Here is a 20,916-nt window from a genome sequence, read left to right on the forward strand (position 1 = left end):
TCAGGAGACATTGAAGTCTCTGCTGTAAAGGTAATAGTAGATATGAGTGTCATTAAATTTAGGGTTAATTGGTTTGTGCACTTGTCTTCTCTGAAGGTGGCAGTGTGAATATTTAGACAAGGTAGATCTTCTTTTGGATAAACCATTTTTATGATATAGTATCCTTCTTCATCCTTTATTATAGTCTTTGTTTTAAATTCTAGTTCAGCTGATATAAGTGTTACTACTCCTCCTTCCTCTTGTCCATTGACATGAATAGTGGCTGTTTACTCCCTAACTTTGAATCTGGATGTGTGTTTTTATTGAAAAGGAGCGTCTGCTGGAACTCCTGGGTGGCTCAGCTGTTCAGCACCTGCCTTTGACCCAGGGAATGATCCTGGAGACATGGGATCAAGTCCCACATCGAGCTACCTGCATGGAGCCTGCTCCTATCTCTGCCTATGTCTTTGCCTCTGTCTCTCTGTGTCTCTCATGAACACATAGATTACATCTTTCAAGAAAAGAAATAAACAAAGTCTCTGCTATGATTCTCTCAAATATATATTTTGTCCTACTCTCTCTTCCTTCCCTTCATGGGCCCCAAATATTTTAATTTAGTTTGAACTTATGGAACTAGTGATTTTTCAAGCCTTTCATGGTCCATTATTTGTGTGTCTTTACTGTCCTCACCTTCTTTCCTTTCTATCACCTTGTCTTCTATGTCACCTACGCTTCCTTCGACCTCATTTACCATGGCTGTTAGAGCATATAGTTTAGACTATATCTCATTTTGATCAGTTTTAATTTACAACTGAATTGGTTCATTTCTACATTAAGTTATAATGTAGTGTGTTTTAGCTTTCCTGAAATGCAAATAGTAACTTTAAAAGTAATATCCTGATTTTGAGCTCTGATTTTTTTACTTTATCCCTCTCAATTAGATATATGGCAGAGAGAATTACCTCTGGTTCTTTCCTTTGTTGTGAATAGCATATGCCCCAGGTATTGTATTACTGAGTATTTACCCCAAACATACAGATGCAGTGATGCAAAAGGCAACTGAACCCCAGTGTTCATAGCAGCGAAGTACACAGTAGCCAAACCGTGGAGGGAGGCATGACACCCACAACAGAAGAATGGATAAATAGTATGTGGAATATATACAATGGGATATTACTCTGCCATCAGAAATATCAAATACCTACCATTTACAGTGACATTGATGGAACTGGAGGGTATTTCACTGGGTAAAATAAGTCAATCAGAAAACAATTATCATGTCATTTCTGTCTAAAGTGGAATATATGTAACACTTCAAAATAACATTGGCTAAATTTGGGAAGACTGGGAATCATTAGAGAGGGATACAGAACACGAGAAAGCATTAACTATAGTAAACAGAATGAGGTATAATGCTGGGGTGGTTAGTGGGTGTATTGAGTCATTGTGTGATGCGCATTAAAGAGGGCACATGATGTGATCAATACTGGGTGTTATAAGCACCGGATGAATTATTGAACATCACAAAAGAAGTATGTAGTATAAGATGGCTAACTCGATGTAACAAAAAACAAAACTATTTTATTTAACAATATTATTGTATCAAAGAAGATGTGGTATATCTATTCAATGGAATATTACTCAGAAGGAGAGGTAAGATGGCGGAAGAGTAGGGACTCCAAATCACCTGTCCCCACCAAATTACCTAGATAACCTTCAAATCATCCTGAAAATCTATGAATTCGGCCTGAGATTTAAAGAAAAACCAGCTGGAATGCTACAGTGAGAAGAGTTCGCACTTCTATCAAGATAGGAAGATGGGGGGGCGAAGAAATAAAGAAACAAAAGGCGTCCAAGGGGGAGGGGCCCTGCAAGGAGCCAGGTAAGGCTGGGGCGAGTGTCCCCAGGACAGGAGAGCCCCGTCCCGGAGGAGCAGGAGCTTCACCAACCTTCCTAGGTGGAAAGGCACCCGCAGGGAGTTAGAGCAGGACCCAGGAGGGCAGGGATGCCCTCAGGCTCCCTGGGACACTAACAGACACCTGCGCACCCAGGAGAGTGTGCCATACCCCATGGCCGAGCTCCCTCAAAGACTGCAGCACACACGGCTGGACCCAGAGCAGCTCGGAGGGGCTCGGGCAAGGGCTCTGTGCAGAGGGGGCTGTGCACCTGGGAGCAGCTTGGAGGCAGCTCTGGTAGAGGAAGAGTCTCCTGGAGGAGGGGGCTGCACAGCTCCAGAAGCAGCTCAGAGGGACTGGGGCAGTGGCTCCCGGGAGGCAGCTGTGCGGCCTGGAGCATGAATCCAACAACTCAGGCACCGAGGCACAGGACACTGGGACACAGCCCAGGATCTGGCCTCTCCCCGGGACAGGCAGAGGCCAGGAGGGCCCAGAACAGCAAGGATGGTTCTGCCCGGAGCTGAGAAGATCAGCGGCCTTTCCGCGGAGCCTCCAGGCCCTGCAGATGGAGAGCTCCATACTTATTGCAGGGGCTGAAGCCAGGGCTCTACAGCTGCCGCTGCCACTGGGGTTGTTCCTCCTGGAGCCTCACGGGGTAAACAACCCCCACTGAGCTCTGCACCAAGCAGGGGGCAGAGCAGCTCCCCCAAGAGCTAACACCTGAAAATCAGCACAACAGGCCCCTCCCCTGGAAGACCAGCTGGACGGACAAGTTCCAGGGGCAGTCAAGGGACTTAAAGTATACAGATTCAGAATATACTCCCCCGTGTTTTTTTTTCTTTTTGATTTCTCTTTGCATCCCCCACCTTTTTTCCCTTTTTTTCTTTTTCTTTCTCTTTTTCTTCTCTTTTTTCTTTTTTTCTTCCTTGTTTCTTTTTCTCTTTTCTTTTCTTCTTTCTCTCCTCTTTTTTTCTCCTTTTCCCAGTACAACTTGTTTTTGACCACTCTGTGCTGAGAAAAATGACTAGAAGGAAAACCTCACCTCAAAAGAATCAGAAACAGTCCTCTCTCCTACAGAGTTACAAAATCTGGATTACAATTCAATGTCAAAAAGCCAATTCAGAAGCACTATTATACAGTTACTGGTGGCTCTCGAAAAAAGCAGAAAGGACTAAAGAGACTTCATGACTGCAGAATTTAGATCTAAACAAGCAGAAATTAAAAATCAATTGAATGAGATGCAATCCAAACTAGAAATCCTAAGGATGAGGGTTAAATAGGTGGAAGAACGAGGGAGTGACATAGAAGACAAGTTGATGGCAAAGAGGGAAGCTGAGGAAAAAAGAGAGACAAACAATTAAAAGACCATGAGGATAGATTAAGGGAAATAAATGACAGCCTGAGGAGGAAAAATCTAAGTTTAATTGGGGTTCCCTGGGGTGCTGAAAGCACCAGAGGGCCAGAATATGCATTTGAACAAATCATAGCTGAAAACTTTCCTAATCTGGGAAGGGAAACAGGCATTCAGATCCAGGAAATAGAGAAATCCCCCTTAAATCAATAAAAACCATTCATCACCTTGACATTTAATAGTGAAGCTTGCAAATTCCAAAGATAAAGAGAAGATCCTTAAAGCAGTAAGAGACAAGAAATCCCTGATTTTTATGGGGAGGAGTATTAGGGTAACAGCTGACCTCTCCACAGAGACCTGGCAGGCCAGAAAGGCCTGGCAGGACATATTCTGGGTCCTAAATGAGAAAAACATGCAACCAAGAATACTTTATCCAGAAAGGCTCTCATTCAGAATGGAAGGACAGATAAAGAGCTTCCAAGACAGGCATGAACTGAAAGAATCTATGACCTCCAACCCAGATCTGCAAGAAATTTTAAGGGGGACTCTTAAAATTCCCCTTTAAGAAGAAGTCCAGTGGAACAGTCCACAAAAACAAGGACTGAATAGATATCATGATGACACTAAACTCATATCTTTCAATAGTAACTCTGAAAGCGAACGGGCTTAATGACCCCATCAAAAGGCACAGGTTGTCAGACTGGAAAAAAAGCAGAACCCATCTATTTGCTGTCTACAAGAGACTCATTTTAGACAGAAGGACACCTACAGCCTGAAAATAAAAGGTTGGAGAACCATTTACCATTCAAATGGTCCTCAGAGAAAGCAGGGGTAGACATCCTTATATCGGATAAACTAAAATTTACCCCAAAGACTCTAGTGAGAGATGAAGAGGGACACTATATCATACTTAAAGGATCTATCCAACAAGAGGACTTAACAATCCTCAATATATATGCTGCGAATGTGGTAGCTGCCAAATATATCAATCAATTAATAACCAAAGTTAAAGCAAACATTGATAATAATACACATATACTTGGTGACTTCAATCTAGCACTTTCTGCACTCGATAGGTCTTCTTTTTTTTAATTTTTTTATTTATTTATGATAGGCACACAGTGAGAGAGAGAGAGGCAGAGACACAGGCAGAGGGAGAAGCAGGCTCCATGCACCGGGAGTCCGACGTGGGACTCGATCCCAGGTCTCCAGGATTGCGCCCTGGGCCAAAGGCAGGCGCCAAACCGCTGCGCCACCCAGGGATCCCTCGATAGGTCTTCTAAACAAAACATCTCCAAAGAAACGAGAACTTTAAATGGTACACTGGACTACATGGATTTCACAGATATCTACAGAACTTTACATTCAAACTCAACTGAATACACATTCTTCTCAAGTCCACATGGAACTTTCTGCAGAATAGACCACGTACTGGGTCACAAATCAAGTCTGAACTGATATCAAAAGATTGCGATCGTCCCCTCTATCTTCTCAGACCATAATGCCTTGAAATTAAAACTAAATCACAACAAGAAGTTTGGAAGGACTTCAAAGACGTGGAGGTTAAGGACAATCATGCTAAAAGATGAAAGGGTCAACGAGGAAATTAAGGAAGCATTTATTTTTTTATTTTTTTAATTTTTTAATTTATTTTTATTGGTGTTCAATCTACCAACATACAGAATAAACCCCAGTGCCCGTCACCCATTCACTCTCACCCCCCGCCCTCCTCCCCTTCTACCACCCCTAGTTCATTTCCCAGAGTTAGCAGTCTTTATGTTCTGTCTCCCTTTCTGATATTTCCCACACATTTCTTCTCCCTTCCCTTATATTCCCTTTCATTATTATTTATATTCCCCACATGAATGAGAACATATGTTTGTCCTTCTCTGACTGACTTACTTCACTCAGCATAATACCCTCCAGTTCCATCCACGTTGCAGCAAATGGTGGGTATTTGTCATTTCTAATAGCTGAGTAATATTCCATTGTATACATAAACCACATCTTCTTTATCCACTCATCTTTCAATGGACACCAAGGCTCCTTCCACAGTTTGGCTATTGTGGACATTGCTGCTATAAACATCGGGGTGCAGGTGTCCCGACATTTCATTGCATTTGTATCTTTGGGGTAAATCGCCAACAGTGCAATTGCTGGGTCGTAGGGCAGGTCTATTTTTAACTCTGAGGAACCTCCACACAGTTTTCCAGAGTGGCTACAACAGTTCACATTCCCACCACCAGTGTAAGAGGGTTCCCTTTTCTCCGCATCCTCTCCAACATTTGTTGTTTCCTGCCTTGTTAATTTGCCCCATTCTCACTGGTGTATTTTGATAGGGATTGCATTAAACGTGTATATTGCCCTGGGTAACATTGGCATTTTCACAATATTAATTCTGCCAATCCATGAGCATGGAATATTTTTACATCTCTTTGTGTCTTCCTCAATTTCTTTCAGAAGTGTTCTATAGTTTTTATGGTATAGAACCTTTACTTCTTTGGTTAGGTTTATTCCTAGGTATCTTATGCTTTTGGGTGGAATTTAAATGGGATTGACTCTGTAATTTCTTTTTCTTCAGTCTCATTGTTAGTGTATAGAAACGCCACTGATTTCTGGGCATTGATTTTGTATCCTGCTACACTGCCAAATTGCTGTATGATTTCTAGCAATCTTGGCGTGGAGGCTTTTGGGTTTTCTATGTAGAGTATCATATCATCAGCAAAGAAGGAGAGTTTGACTTCTTTGCCAATACGAATACCTTTAATGTCTTTTTGTTGTCTGATTGCTGAGGCTAGGACTTCCAGTACTATGTTGAATAGCAGTGTTGAGAGTGGAAATCCTTATCTTGTTCCCGATCTTATGGGAAAGGCTCCCAGTGCTTCCCCATATAGAATGATATTTGCTGTGGGCTTTTTGTAGATAGCTTTTAAGATGTTGAACAATGTTCCCTCTATCCATACACTCTGAAGTATTTTGATCATGAATGAATGCTGTATTTTGTCAAATGCTTTCTCTGCATCTCATGAGAGGATCATATGGTTCTTGGTTTTTTGCTTGCTGATATTATGAATCACATTGATTGTTTTACAAGTGTTGAACCAGGCTTGTGTCCCAGGAATAAATCCTACTTGGTCACAGTGAATAATTTTCTTAATGTCCTGTTGGATCCTATTGGCTAGTATCTTGTTGAGAATTTTTGCATCCATTTTCATCTGGAATATTGGTATAATTCTCCTTTTTGGTTACCCAGGGCAATTTACACATTTAATACAATCCCTATCAAAATACCATGGACTTTCTTCAGAGAATTAGAACAAATTATTTTAAGATTTGTGTGGAATCAGAAAAGATCCCGAATAGCCAGGGGAATTTTAAAAAAGAAAACCATAGCTGGGGGCATCACAATGCCAGATTTCAGGTTGTACTACAAAGCTGTAGTCATCAAGACAGTGTGCTATTGGCACAAAAACAGATACATATATCAATGGAACAGAATAGAAAACCCAGAAGTGGACCCACAATATTATGTTCAACTAATATTTGATATAGGAGGAAAGGCTATCATTTGGAAGAAAGTCTCTTCAGTAAATGGTGCTGGGAAAATTGGACATCCACATGCAGAAGAATGAAACTAGACCACTCTCTTTCACCATACACAAAGATAAACTCAAAATGGATGAAAGATATAAATGTGAGACAAGATTCCATCAAAATCCTAGAGAAGAACACAGGCAACACCCTTTTTGACCTCAGCCGCAGTAACTTCTTCCAAGATACATCCACGCAGGCAAAAGAAACAAAAGCAAATTGAACTATTTGGACTTCATCAAGATAAGAAGCTTTTGCACAGCAAAGGATACAGTCAACAAAACTAAGACAGCCTACAGAATGGGAGAAGATATTTGCAAATGACGTATCAGATAAAGGACTAGTTTCTAAGATCTATAAAGAACTTCTTAAACTCAACACCAAAAAAACAAACAATCCAATCATGAAATGGGCAAAAGTCATGAAGATAAATCTCACAGAGGAAGACGTAGACATGGCCAACATGCATATGAAAAAATGCTCTGCATCACTTGCCAAGAGGGAAATACAAATCAAAACCACAATGAGATATCATCTCACCCCAGTGAGAATGGGGAAAATTAACAAAGCAAGAAACCACAAATGTTGGAGAGGATGTGGAGAAAAGGGAACCCTCCTGCACTGCTGGTGGGAATGTGAACTGGTGCAGCCACTCTGGAAAACTCTGTGGAGGTTCCTCAAATTGTTAAAAATAGATCTGCCCTATGACCCAGAAATTGCACTGGTGGGGATATACCCCAAAGATACAGATGCCAGGGGTATGAAACCATGGCACACCTGCACCCCGATGTTTCTAATGGCAATGTCCACAATAGCCAAACTGTGGAAGGAGCCTTGGTGTCCATCGAAAGATGAGTGGATAAAGAAGATGTGGTTTATGTATACAATGGAATATTACTCAGCCATTAGAAATGACAAATACCCGCCATTTGCTTTTATGTGGATGGAACTGGAGGGTATTATGCTGAGTGAAATAAGTCAATCGGTGAAGGACAAACATTATATGGTCTCATTCATTTGGGAAATATAAATAATATTGAAAAGGAATAGAAGGAAAGGGAGAAGAAATGTGTGGGAAATATCAGAAAGGGAGACAGAGCATAAAGACTCCTTACTCTGGGAAATGAACTAAGAGTGGTGCAAGGGGAGGAGGGCAGGGGGTCGGGATGAATGGGTGACGGGCACTGAGGGGGGCACTTGACAGGATAAGCACTGGGTGTTATTCTGTACGTTCACAAATTGAACACCAATAGAAATAGATTTATTATTTAAAAAAGAAATAAATAAACTTTATAGCGATTAGTAGGTTTTGAAGATGATTTAAAAGTTACCTAGGTAAGTTGGTGGGTACAGGTGACTTGAGATCCCTACTGCTCTGCCCTCCTGCCCCGCCCTGGTAAATTAAACTTAACAATGAAAAATAAGTGAAGATTAGCCTGTGCCCCTGCTGCAACATCGTACCTGGCCTGGGCAGATCAAACAATAGACACTCATTCTCACAGCTCTGGAATCTGGGACGTCTGCTGTCCAGGTGCAGGTGTGGTGTCTGGAGAACACGCACGTCCTAGCCCGTCCTTTCCCCGTCACCTCACATGGGGCCAGGGTGCAGGGAGCTTTCCCATTCCTGGTTTATAAGGGTCCTGATGCTATCATGCGGCTGCACCTCCTGACCTAAGTGATCCCCTAAGGCCCCACCTCCTCCCCCAACCTCATGGGCTTTAGATGCCAACATGGGGATGGTAGAGGTCACACACAATGAGCTGACGTCAGCCCTTGAAGGATCCAAGAGTTATTCCCTGCAGGGGGAAGACCCTTCAATCAAGCTCCCCACCTTGAGGATCCTCATGGATCCAGTAGAAGCTTCTGGTGTCTGAGCACATGGAGAACACATGACCTTCAGAACCAGCTGGTGACCCTGGGGAGAGGACAGCTTCCATCTAAGACCTGGTAGGATCTAGGCCTATTTGTAATGTCATTTTGTGTTTCATGATTCTTCCATATATTATTCATCTCATTTCCATGGGATTCAGAAATTTGTCTACTGAGAATGACCACGTCTCTCCTTTGGCCTTCCAGTTTGATACTTATTTAGTGAAATTATTCCTCACACCATGTGCATTATTTATTGCCTGCTAGCTCCCTGATATTCCATCCACATGCCTCTCCTCCATCCAAAGGATAAGAAATCAAACAATAACCCAGGAATTCCCTCTTTAGAAGCAGTTGGGGGACTGACTCCACACAAGCCACTCCTGGAGCAGGACCCCGTCCCCAACACTGACCCACAAAACACACCCTACGTGAGTGTACCTTCCGGCACCATCCAGGCATTTATGACGTGATGAGAGGCCTGCGTGCCTCTCATCTGACATGAAGATGAAGATGATTAAAGCTTATACACTCCTGATTGTGTGTGTGTGTGTGTGTGTGTGAATCACCTCTGTGTCCACATCCCTACCATGTCATGCTGGGAGTCTCTCTCACTCCCAGGCCATTATTAACATTTTTGTAGAATGTCTTTCTCTTGTGTTGCTTGGGGATTCCTCTAAACCATGATGTGCAAGACAGCATATTAGCTTGGGGTCCTCTGATCCACAGTGAACATCACGAGGACTCATGAAAATGTTCAGATGATGTGAATGGAGTTCTTTGTAATAGATGAATATTTCGGGTCAGGAAAAGTTAAGTATAAGTAAGTGCAGGTAATATAGTTGAATTTCTAAGTCTCTAAGAAAGAGACTGAAGAGGGAAACACATAACCAAGTGTTCAGAGAGAACCCCTGGGGGAAACTGCTCAATGGAGAGGAAGCCCAGAAGTCGAGTGGAAACCTGCCCAGAACCTCCATCTGCACCTGCTCCTAGTCCTTCAAGACAGAAGTGGTTAGGAGTGTGCACTCACTGGTGGTCGTGATCCCCTTCTACAGGGAGGTTTGTGTCTGGGCTTACACTGAGGTCCCCTCACTGTGTCCCTCACACAGTAATACACGGCCGTGTCCTCGGCTCTAAGGCTGTTCATCTGCAGATACAGCGTGTTCTTGGCATTGTCTCTAGAAACAGTGAATCGGCCCTTCACAGCTTCTGCGTAGCTTGTGCTACTTCCATCATACCTAATCCATGCGACCCACTGGAGCCCCTTCCCTGGAGCCTGGCGGTCCCAGTACATCCAGTAGCTACTGAAGGTGAATCCGGAGCCCACACAGGAGAGTCTCAGGGACCCCCCAGACTTCACCAGGGCTCCCCCAGACTCCACCAGCTGCACCTCACCCTGGACACCTGCAGACACAAGACATCCTGGTCAGGAAACTGTGCAACATCCCCTGTTTCTCTCACTCACCTCCACTCACAGACTCAAAGTCCCTGGTTCTCCATGAATTACCTTTTAAAATAGCAACAAGGACAACCCAGCTGAGCACAGATTCCATGGTTGTCTGTCTCTGTTGTGTAGTGAGCACTGAATGGGGTCACCTGGGGATCCTGGGACTCTGGCTGCTCTCCCAGATGCAGCGTCGAGGCTGGGCTGGTTTAATCAGTGGAGGGAGGGCCCAATTTGCATGTCCTCTGACTATATAGTCAGCTCCAGACTCGATTCAATACTTTAGAAGTTATATACAAATATTACTTCACAACTGTAGATCACTTTCTTTTGGTGATACAGTGGATTTATGATGTTCTAATCCATCTACGTATTTTTTTTTTCCATCTACGTATTTATCTTTGCCTTTGTGCCATTTAAAAACACTATCATTAATATAGGTCATTTTTAATAAGTATTTTCTCTCCTTAATGAAATTTAATCATAAATATTTATTTTTGTTACCTTTGTAAAGGGGATTGTTTTTAAATTATATAGTGATGGGATCCCTGGGTGGCGCAGCGGTTTGGCGCCTGCCTTTGGCCCAGGGCGCGATCCTAGAGACCCCGGATTGAATCCCACATCGGGCTCCCGGTGCATGGAGCCTGCTTCTCCCTCTGCCTATGTCTCTGCCTCTCTCTCTCACTCTCTCTGTGACTATCATAAATAAATAAAAATTAAAAAATTTAAAAAATAAATTGTATAGTAATAATTTTTTGTTAGTGTGTAGAAATTAGCTTTAATGTGTATGTTGGTTTTATATCCTGTATTTTCCCTGCGCTCATTACTAACTTCAAGTCTTTTTTGTAAGGTTTGTCCTCTTACACCATTTATGCGACAATGTCATATAAAAGCAAATTATTTTTCTTCCTGTTGAATGATATTAATACCTTTTATTTTATTATTGCCTAATTTCTATGGAAATCTTCGATTTAGGGGAATAAAAGCTTTCCCTCTTTTTGTCAAATTCTTTGCTGTAATATTTCATTTGATATATAGCAGATCTAGGAGAGCAAAAGAATCCTTCTTGCTTGTGGATGAGCTCCCTAATATATGGTGTGATGCGGGATCTCAGGATAGGACAGGAAGTCTGTTCACAATTTCTGCCCAATTCTGATTGGCTGTTGAGCTTGATAAGTTCATTTTAGATTTGAATTTGAGCCTTTAATCTGATTAGACTTTACAAAATATCTTCTCCCATTCTGTAGGTTGCCTTTTAATTACACCGAATGATTCCTTTGCTGTGAAAAATGCTCTTTCCTTGATGAAATCGCCATGGTTCATTTTCCTTTTCTTTCTCTTGCCTCTGGAGACACGACTAGAAGTGGTTGCAGCTGAGGTAGAAAAGGTGCTGCCTGTGTTCTCCTGAGGATTCTGATGGTTTCCTGACTCACATTTAGGTCTTTCATCAACTTTGAGTCCATTGTTGTGAATGATGTAAGAAAGGGGTCCACTTTCATTCTTCTGCATGTGTCTCCCCAACATTCCCCACACAATTTGTTGAAGAGACTTTCTTTTTCCATTGCATATTCTTCCCTGCTTTGTCAAGATTTTTTTACCTTAGGTTTCAGGGTCCATTTCTGGGTTCTCAAACTTTTCTTAATTTGTGCCCGTACCATAATGTCCTGATGATCACAACGTTGTAATTTACCTTGACAACCAGAATCAGGATGTTTCCAGGTTTGCTTTACTTTAACAGGATTGCTTTGGATATTTGAGGCCTTCTTGGTTCCCTAACATTTCCTGATGGTTTGCTCTAGATCTGTAAACAATGCTAGTGATATTTTTATACGGATGGCTTTGAATGTGTAGCTTTCTCTGGAAGCATAAGTATTTTATCAATATTCATTCTTCTAATCTATGAAAAAAATATTTTCTATGCTCTTGTGTCTTCCATACTGTCTTTCATAAGTGTTCTGGTATGTTTAGTCTATCCATCCATCCCTCTTTGGTTAGGATTTTTCCTCATTATCTGATTATTTATGGTGGAATTATAAATTACATCCAGTCCTTGATTTTCTTTTTTTCTGTTTCATTTGCACTATATAGAAAAGCCTCTGTCTTTCTTGTATTGATTTTCCATGCACTGATTTTGCTGAATTCAGGTATCAGTTCTAGCAATTGTTTCAAAGGACTCTTTTGGATTTAAACTTAAATTATTGTGTCATGTGTGAAGAGTGAAAGTTTGAGTTTTTTCTTTGATGATTTAGATGACTTCTACATCTGTTTTTTTTCTGATTTTTGAAGCTAGGACTTCTAGTACTATGGTGCAGAAGAGTGGTGAGGGTTGGAATCCTTGTCCTGTCCCTGATTTTAGGGGAAAAGCTCTCAAATTTTCCTGTTGAGGATGACATTCTCCATGTGTCTTCGTAGGTACCTTTTGTGATGAGAATGTCTCCGTATCTCTACACTGCAAAAGGTTTTTTATGAGGAAAATATAGTATCTTTTGACAAATATTTTTGGGCTTCAGATGAAAGGACAAAATGATCCTTATCTTTTCTTTTATGAATGAGTCAAATCCCATTGTTTGATTTTCAGATGCTGAACCACCCTTGCATCCAGAATTTAAGCGAATTTGGTCATGATGAATTATCCTATTAATGTACTGTTGGATCCTGTTAGTTAGGATCTTGGTGAGAATTTTGCATCCATATCCCTCAAGGATATTAGTCTGTAATTCTCCTTTCAGTTGGATCTTTGTCTGCTTTTGAGGTCAAGGAAATGCTACCATTGGATAATGAGTTTGGAAGTTTCCTTTAATTTCTATCTTTGAAACATTTTCATGATAAGTATTAAGCTATTTTAAATGCTTGTTGCATTCCCATGGGCAGCCATCTGTCCTTGGACTTTTGATTGTTAGAAGACTTTTAAATATATCTGATTTTCATTTCCGGGTTTTGGGTCTGTACAGCTTTTCCATTCATTCCTGTTTTAGATTTCATTGTTTCTACATTTATAGGAAGGCATCCATTTCTTCCAGATTGCTGAATATGTTGGCATGTTATTGCTCATAATATTATCTCTCTTCAATAATTTATTTTTCATTTATTTATTCAATATTTTATTTAAGTTCAATTTGCCAACATATAGTAACACCAAGTACTCATCTGATCATGTGCCCTCTTTAGTGCCCGTCACCCAGGGACCACGTCCCAACACCCACCTGCCCTTCTGCACTCCTTTCTTCGAGTCCCAGAGATAGGAATCTATCATGGTTTGTCTTCCTCCTGATTTATCCCCACTCAGTTTCCCTCCTTCCCTTATGATCCCTTTCATTGTTTCTATATTCCACATATGAGTGAACCCATGATGATTGTCCTTCTCCGATTAACTTATTTCATTGGCATAATACCCTGTAGTTCCATATATCTTGAAGAAATAATAGCTATTGATCCTTTCTGGTGACTGAGAAATATCCCTTTGCATATATAAACCTTATATGTTTATCAATTCATCTGTCAAAGGACATCGTGGCTTACCCGAAGATTTGGCTCTTGTGGACATGGCTGTAATAAACATTGGGATGCAGGTGTCCTGCCATTTCATTGCATCTGTATCTTTGGGGTAAATCCCCAGCAGTGCAATTGCTGGGTCATAGGGCAGATCTATTTTTAACTCTTTGAGGAACTTCCACACAGTTTTCCAGAGTGGCTGTACCAATTCACATTCCCACCAACTGTGCAAGAGGGTTCCCCTTTCTCCACGTCCTCTCCACCATTTGTTATTTTTCTTTCTTATTCATTTTCTCTATTCTCTGTGGTGTAAAGTGACAGATGATTGTGGTTTGGATGTGCTTTTCCTTGATAGCAAGTAATGTGGAGCATTTTTTTCATGGACTTGTTGGCCATATGTAGGTTTTATTGGATAAATTTCTGTTTATGTCTTCTACCCATTTCTTTACTGGGTTCCTTGTTTCTTGGGCATTGATTTTGATAAGTTCATTATACATGTTGGATAGAAAGCCCTTTGTCTCATATGTCAATCGCTAATATCATCTACCCTTCTATGTGTTGTGCTTTTGTTCTTTTGTCAGATTCTTTTGCTCTGCAGAGCATTTTTATCTTGATGGAGCTCCCAAAATTCATTTTTGCTTTTGTTTCCCTTGCCATTATAGATATGCCTTGCAAGAAATTGCTGTGGCTAAGTTCCAAAAAGTTGTTCCCTCTCTTCTCCTCGCAGAGATTTTGATGGATTGTTATCTCACATTTAGATCTTTTAACCATTTTGAATTTACCTTCTTTACTTACATATGAGATTTGTCCCTTTAATTGTTCTACAGGGGCTGTTCAATTCTCACCATGCCAATTATTTTTGAGACTGTTTTATTTTCCCAAGGGATATTCTTTCCTATGTTGTCAAAGATTATTGAGCATACATTTAAGGGTCCATTTCTGGGTTCTCTATACTGTTCTATTGATCTTTGTCTCTGTTTTTGTGCCAGGACCAGACTGTCTTAATGATCACAGCTTTTTCGTACAGCTTGAAATCAGGTATTCTGATGTCCCCAGCTTTGGGTTTCTTTGTAAACCTTACTCTGGCAATTGGATATCTTTTCTGATTTTGTAGAAATCTTAGGATTATTTGTTCCATCACTGGGAAGAAAGATTGTGGTATTTTAACAGGAATTGCATTCAGTGTCTAGATTTCCCTGGGTAGTTTAGACATTTTCAAAATGTTTATTCTTCTGATCCATGAACATTGGATGTTCTCCATCTCTTTGTGTCTTCATTAATTTCTTTCATAAGTGTTCTCTAGATTTAAAGTACAGATCCTCGACCTCATTGGTTAGGTTTAATCCTATATATCATATGGTTGGTGCCAATGTAAATGAGTTCAATACACTCTTTTCTCTGTTAACAGTATCATTGTTAGTGTGTAGGAATGCAGCTGTCTTCTATGCCTTGGTTTCATCTCCTGCAATGTCGCTAAGTTGCTATATTATTTATAGAAATTTTAGGTCGTATCTTTTGGAGTTTACATACAAATATCATGTCCTCTACAGAAGGAGAGTTTGATTTCTTCTTTGCCATTTTGAATGTTTTTTATTTATTTTGTTGTCTTATTGTTGATTCTAGGAATTATTCTTCTTTTGTGAGCAGAAGTGGTGAGAGTGGGCACCTCTGCTGTCTTCCTGAACTTCCTGAACATTTTTAAGCTCTTTTGATTCCCAGTTGGTATGTTATTCATTCTGAATGTTTCATAATTAGCTTTTAAGACATTGAAGAATGTTTTCTCTACCCTCTATTTGAAGAATATTAATCAGCAATGCCTGCTGTAATTTGCCCTATGAGTTCTCTGCATTTAGAGAAAGGACCATATATGTCTTGTCTTTTCTATTATTTTTTTAAGATTTTATTTATTTATTTATTTATTTATTTATTTATTTGAGAGAGAGAGTCAGAGACACAGACAGAAGAACAGGCTCCATGCAGGGACTCTACATGGGACTCAATCCTGGGGCTTCAGGATCATGCCATGGGCTGAAGGCAGGCACTAAACCACTGAGCCATTCAGGAGTCCCTGTCTCTTCTATTATTGATGTGTACTATTACACTGATTGTTTTACATATTTTGGGCCACCATATTATTCTAGGGACAAATCCCACCTGGTAATGGTGAATACTGGTCTTTATGTATTATTTGATCCTGTTGTCTAGTATCTTGGTGAGAATTTTACATCCATGTTATCAGGAATAATGGTTTATAATTCCCCTTTTGGTGGTGTTTTTGTCTGGTATTGGGATCAAGGTAATGCTGGCCCCATAGAAGGGATTTAGAAGTAATCTTTCTTTCTCTATCGTTTGAAACAGCTTCAGTCCTAACAGTACTATTTCTTCTTTAAATGTTTGGAAGAAATCTCCTGGGAAGCCATCAGGCCCTGGGGGGTTGTGTCTTGGGAGGATTTTGATAGCAGCCTCAATTTCCTCACTTTTTATTGATATTTTCTTGTTTTCTACTTCTTCCTCTTTCAGCTTTTTCTTTTTAATTACCTAGCTAGGTGTGTATCTACCTTATTAATTCTTTCAAAGAACCAGATCCTGGTGTGATTGATGTGTTCTAGAGTTCATCTAGTCTCTATTTCATTGAGTTTTGCTAGAATATTTATTATATCTCTTCTTCTACTTGGTGTAGAGCTTACCTGCTGTTCTTTCACCAATTCCTTTACGTGCGAGGATAGTTTGTTTATTTGTTTTTCTCTTTCAAATTGTTGGAGGAAAACTTGTGGTGCGATGTATTTCCCTCTTATGACTATCTTTTTGTATGGCAACAGTTTTGAATAGATATGCTTTCATTTTCATTAGTGTGCAAGAATATTTTCAGTACTTTTCTCATTTCCTTGTTGACCCATTCATCTTTTAGTAGGATTCCCTTTAACCGATGTTTTTTGACTTTCTTCTAAACTCCTTCTAGTAATTGATTCCTAGTTTTATAGCATTGTCTGTATATATCCTTGGTCTACGTATCGACTTTATTCCCATTTGCTCATTTTTTTTTCTTTCTTAAATTCAATACATGACTGAAATAATACAATGATTGTCCTACTTTGACTGACTCACTTCACTTAGCATTATATTTGCTACCTCCATCCCCATAGTTCCAAAGGATTAGATTTCATTCCATGTATGGATAGTTTCGATAGTTTGACTAATGTACATAATGCTGTTGTAAAAATCCAGGTGCATGTATCCCTTTGAATTTGTATTTTTGTATTTTTTCTTTTATTTTTCTGAAGACTTTATTTATTTATACATGAGAAAGACACACAGAGAGAGACAGAGACACAGCAAAGGGAGAAGCAGGCTAAATGCAGGAAGCCCGATGTGGGAATCAATCCCCAAACTCTGGGATTATGCCATAAGCCAAAGGCAGATGCTCAACCACTGAGCCACCCAGGTATCTCAGAATACTTTTCGTTTTAATGATTTCATTTATTTATTCATGGGAGATACAAAGAGAGTGACAAATTGTGAGAAACAGGCTCCTCCCAGGGACACAATATGAGACTCAAACCCCAGATTGGGAACATGACCTGAGCTGAAGGCATGCACTCAACTCCTGAGCCACCGAGGCATCTTAGTACTTTTGTATTCTTAGAGTAAATGCCCAGTCATACAATTGTGGGATCATAGAATAGGTATACTATTACTTATTTGATGTCACACCGTATGGTTTCCCTGAATGACTGCACCCTTGCCCACCCACATCTCCAGACCAGAGAATTCAGCAGGGCCTCAGTTCTAGTGGAGAGGGAATCAGGGCTCATTTAACAAGCAGACCAGAGCACACCCAGTTAAAACTCACCACATGCTGGCCAGGCACCACACGCTGCTCACTGCAGGCAAGCAGGGCCTGTGTAGATGCCTGTCCTGGAGGAAATAGCAGCCTGAACAGGACAGCACAGAGCATGCAGCACACACCACAGACACTCTCTGAACCCAGACCCAGCACCCTATGTGAACTCTATCATAAAGATGTTTTTTCTGGAGCAGGAACCAAAACTGGGTTTTGTACAAACAGAGGAAGAGAGAAACTTAGAGAAAATGCCATGATTCAGGAATTTCAATTCTAGTTTCCTGCTCTGATCCACCTCAATTTAGGGTTTCTCAGGTCAGTCTCTTTGACCCTGCCAAATGAGATAGGACTACTGTTCTGTCTCCAGATCCAGCAGTTTCCATCCCTGAGGGGATCCTGTACATCAGGGAGACTGCCAGCTGCCCACACCATCCAAAGTGCATCTTCCTCAATGGCATGAAGACATAGAGTTGTGATAATAATAGTCCCAAAATTCTTTTCCTTGTGGAGGTTGCCCAACCTCCTGCTCAAAGCTCGTGTCACATGTTGAGAGGTGCATTCCTCTCTATGTATTAATTAGGGACAATATGTGCATGGACCACACATGTCGCCATTACTTAGTGCAAAATAATTTAATAATTGTACAACATACACTCAAACACAAAATGAATCCACAGGACTGATATAAGAGTTGGGAAAGATGTAAATTTAGTTGACTTTGACATCAAATTCCAGAATCCCCATTTTAATCCCTGCATATAAAACAGAGGGTATTCCCCACAAGGTGTTTGCTATAACAGCGTTGGGATGGAGGAGTTAAGATGCTGGACTAAAGTTCCTGAGCTTGTCTTGTTCCTGGAACATGAGAGATATTTATTGAATCATTCTGATCATGCAGGAAATCTCTCAGAGTTCTGTGAGAACAAGAATTGCAAGTTTAGAGGTAGAAAATCAACGTCATTTTGGACGTAGAAGGTGTGAATGTTGTCATAGGGAGATATAGCTGTGGCAATGAGGGCAGGATGGAGGCTGATCCAGAATATTCTGTATAGTATGAGCAGCAGACAGGAAATTCTGAAGTTTTAGACCTCCATTTCCATGGGGATGTGCCTGGGTTAAAGCTGCTCAGGTAGTAAATTGGGAGGAATCCCAGGATACTAATGGGTCAAAAGAACCCAAGGGTCATAGGAAGAATGTGTGGCACCGTGATGCACAGATGCGAAGCACAGGGGCATGGAAGGTGGCTGAGGACAGTGAGTCCAGGTTTGGGTTTCCTGTTCTCTTTTGTCATAAATTGAGTGTTTTCTTGGAAACAGTTTGTAGGGGACAAAAAAGTGGAAAGACACTGTTTTAGTGTGTCTGGGTGATGTCACCACATTCCCAGACTGGGTGGATTAAACAACAGACATTCATTCTCACAGTTCTGAAGTCTGGGATGTCTGATGTCTAGGTGCAGGCAGATGTGGTGTCTGGAAAGTGCCTCTGTCCTAGCCAGTCCTCTACCCATCACCTCACATGGGGTCAGAGTGTGGGGAGCTTTCCCAGTCCTGCTGTATAAGGTTCCTGATCCCATTATGAGACTGCACCTCCTGACCTAAATGCTCCCTTAAGGCCCCACTTCCTCCTCTCATCACATAGATGTTAGGTTCCAACAGGGGCGCGGCTTGGTCACACACAGTGAGCTGATATCAGCACTTGAAGGATCCATGAGTTATTCCGTGCAGGTGGAAGGTCCTCCTCCACTTTTTTTCTCTCAGTTTTCATAATAGTTTAGTGGAATATTTCATCACACCAGATCTTTGAGTGTCACCTACTTACTCCTGTGATCACCAGTCCTCCCTCTTCTCTTCCTGCCCAACCCATGGGAAATGCAGCAGGAAAACTTAAATTTCCTCCTTTGATGCAGGAGAGACACTGACTCCACACAAGCCCCTCCTGGATCAAGACCTCCTCCCCACCACTGACCCACAACACACATTTTGAGCCAGTGTCCATCGCAAATCCAAGCACTTATGACTTACTTAGAGGCCTGCCCTGAGGTCAACAGACACAATGATAAGGTGATAAAGGATTGTACTCTCCTGTGTGTGGAGGGGCTCTTTAGACTACACTCCTCACAATGTACTTCTTGGTGTCCCTTGCTTTCCTGGGCTGATGCTAATATGTATTCTGTCAGTGTGGTTCAAGACTGAGGTCATGCCTGCACTCCGTCTTCTCTCCTTTTGATTTTTGAGCTTTAGTAGGGTCATGAGTAGAATGTACTTTTTGCTGTTTCAAAGAACCATGAACACTAGCTGGTTGGACCTGTTGTAATACATGTATACAGCTGGGACATTATAATGGAGAAGTTGCAGTAGGAGATATGAGTAATAAACTGATATTTAGGGAGAGTAGTAAGAAAATTTAAGCAAATATGTCCTTGTGCATATAAGAAGGGTTGTTGAGTAAAACAAGCAAAGTCTCCAAATCAGAAACTAAATAAGGAATAAGCAAAGCAAGAGTCACTGTCATTTATGGACATTTGAATATATCTCTTTCTATGACAATGAAGTTTATGTTAGAGACTGAGAAGGTGAGCACAGAATCCTGTGCCCAGAGACTCCCGGAGGAAAACTGCTCCTTGAAGAGGAAGCCCAAACCCTGACAGGAAACCTGCCCAGAAGCTCCATCTGCACCTGCTCCTGGGCCTTCAAGACACAAGTGGTGAGGAGTGCACACCCCTGGTGGTCCTGATCCCCTTCTACAGGGAGGTTTGTGCCTGGGTTCAAAATGAGGTCCCCTCACTGTGTCCCTCGCACAGTAATACATGGCCGTGTCACGGGCTCTCAGGCTGCTCATCTGTAGATACAGCGTGTTCTTGGCATTGTCTCTGGAGATGGTGAATCGGCCCTTTACTGTGTCTGCGTGGTTTGTGCTACTTCCAATATTGCTAATAGTTGCGACCTACTGCAGCCCCTTCCCTGGAGCCTGGCGGACCCAGCTCATGCTGTAGTTACTGAAGGTGAATCCGGAGGCCACAAAGGAGAGTCTCAGGGAACCTCCAGTCTTCACCAGGTCTCCCCAGGACACCACCAGCTGCACCTCACCCTGGACACCTGCAGACACAAGAAATCCTGGTCAGGAAACTGTCCCATATCCCCTGTTTCTCTCACTCACTTCCTCTCACATACTCAAAGTCCCTTGTTCTCCATGAATTACCTTTTAAAATAGCGACAAGGAACACCCAGCTGAGCAAAGACCCCATGGTGGTTTGTCTGTGTTCTGTCATGATCCCTGAAGGGGTCATCTGGGGATCCTTGTGCTGGGGCTCCTCTCCCAGCAGCTGGGTCAGGCCTGGGCTGGTTTAATCAGTGGAAGGAGGGCCCTATTTGCATGTCGTCTGAATATATATTCAGCTTCTGACTACAATTCGATTCTAACAAGCAAATAGCAAGGATTGCATTATCTTTGCAGA

At 41.5% G+C, this 20,916-nt stretch overlaps 1 gene segment (V, D, J or C); it reads right to left on the reverse strand.

Moving 5' to 3' along the window:
• Window positions 1-9,697: 9,697 nt before the first annotated feature.
• Window positions 9,698-20,916, reverse strand: part of LOC140639527 (immunoglobulin heavy variable 3-74-like) — a 45,950-nt gene continuing 34,731 nt past the window's right edge. Inside the window, 1 exon segment of the V gene segment in view lies at window positions 9,698-10,089. Within this exon segment, the coding sequence occupies window positions 9,698-10,089 (392 nt within the window).

Source organism: Canis lupus, chromosome 9 (assembly GCF_048164855.1).
Source record: "Canis lupus baileyi chromosome 9, mCanLup2.hap1, whole genome shotgun sequence".
NCBI lineage: Eukaryota > Metazoa > Chordata > Mammalia > Carnivora > Canidae > Canis > Canis lupus.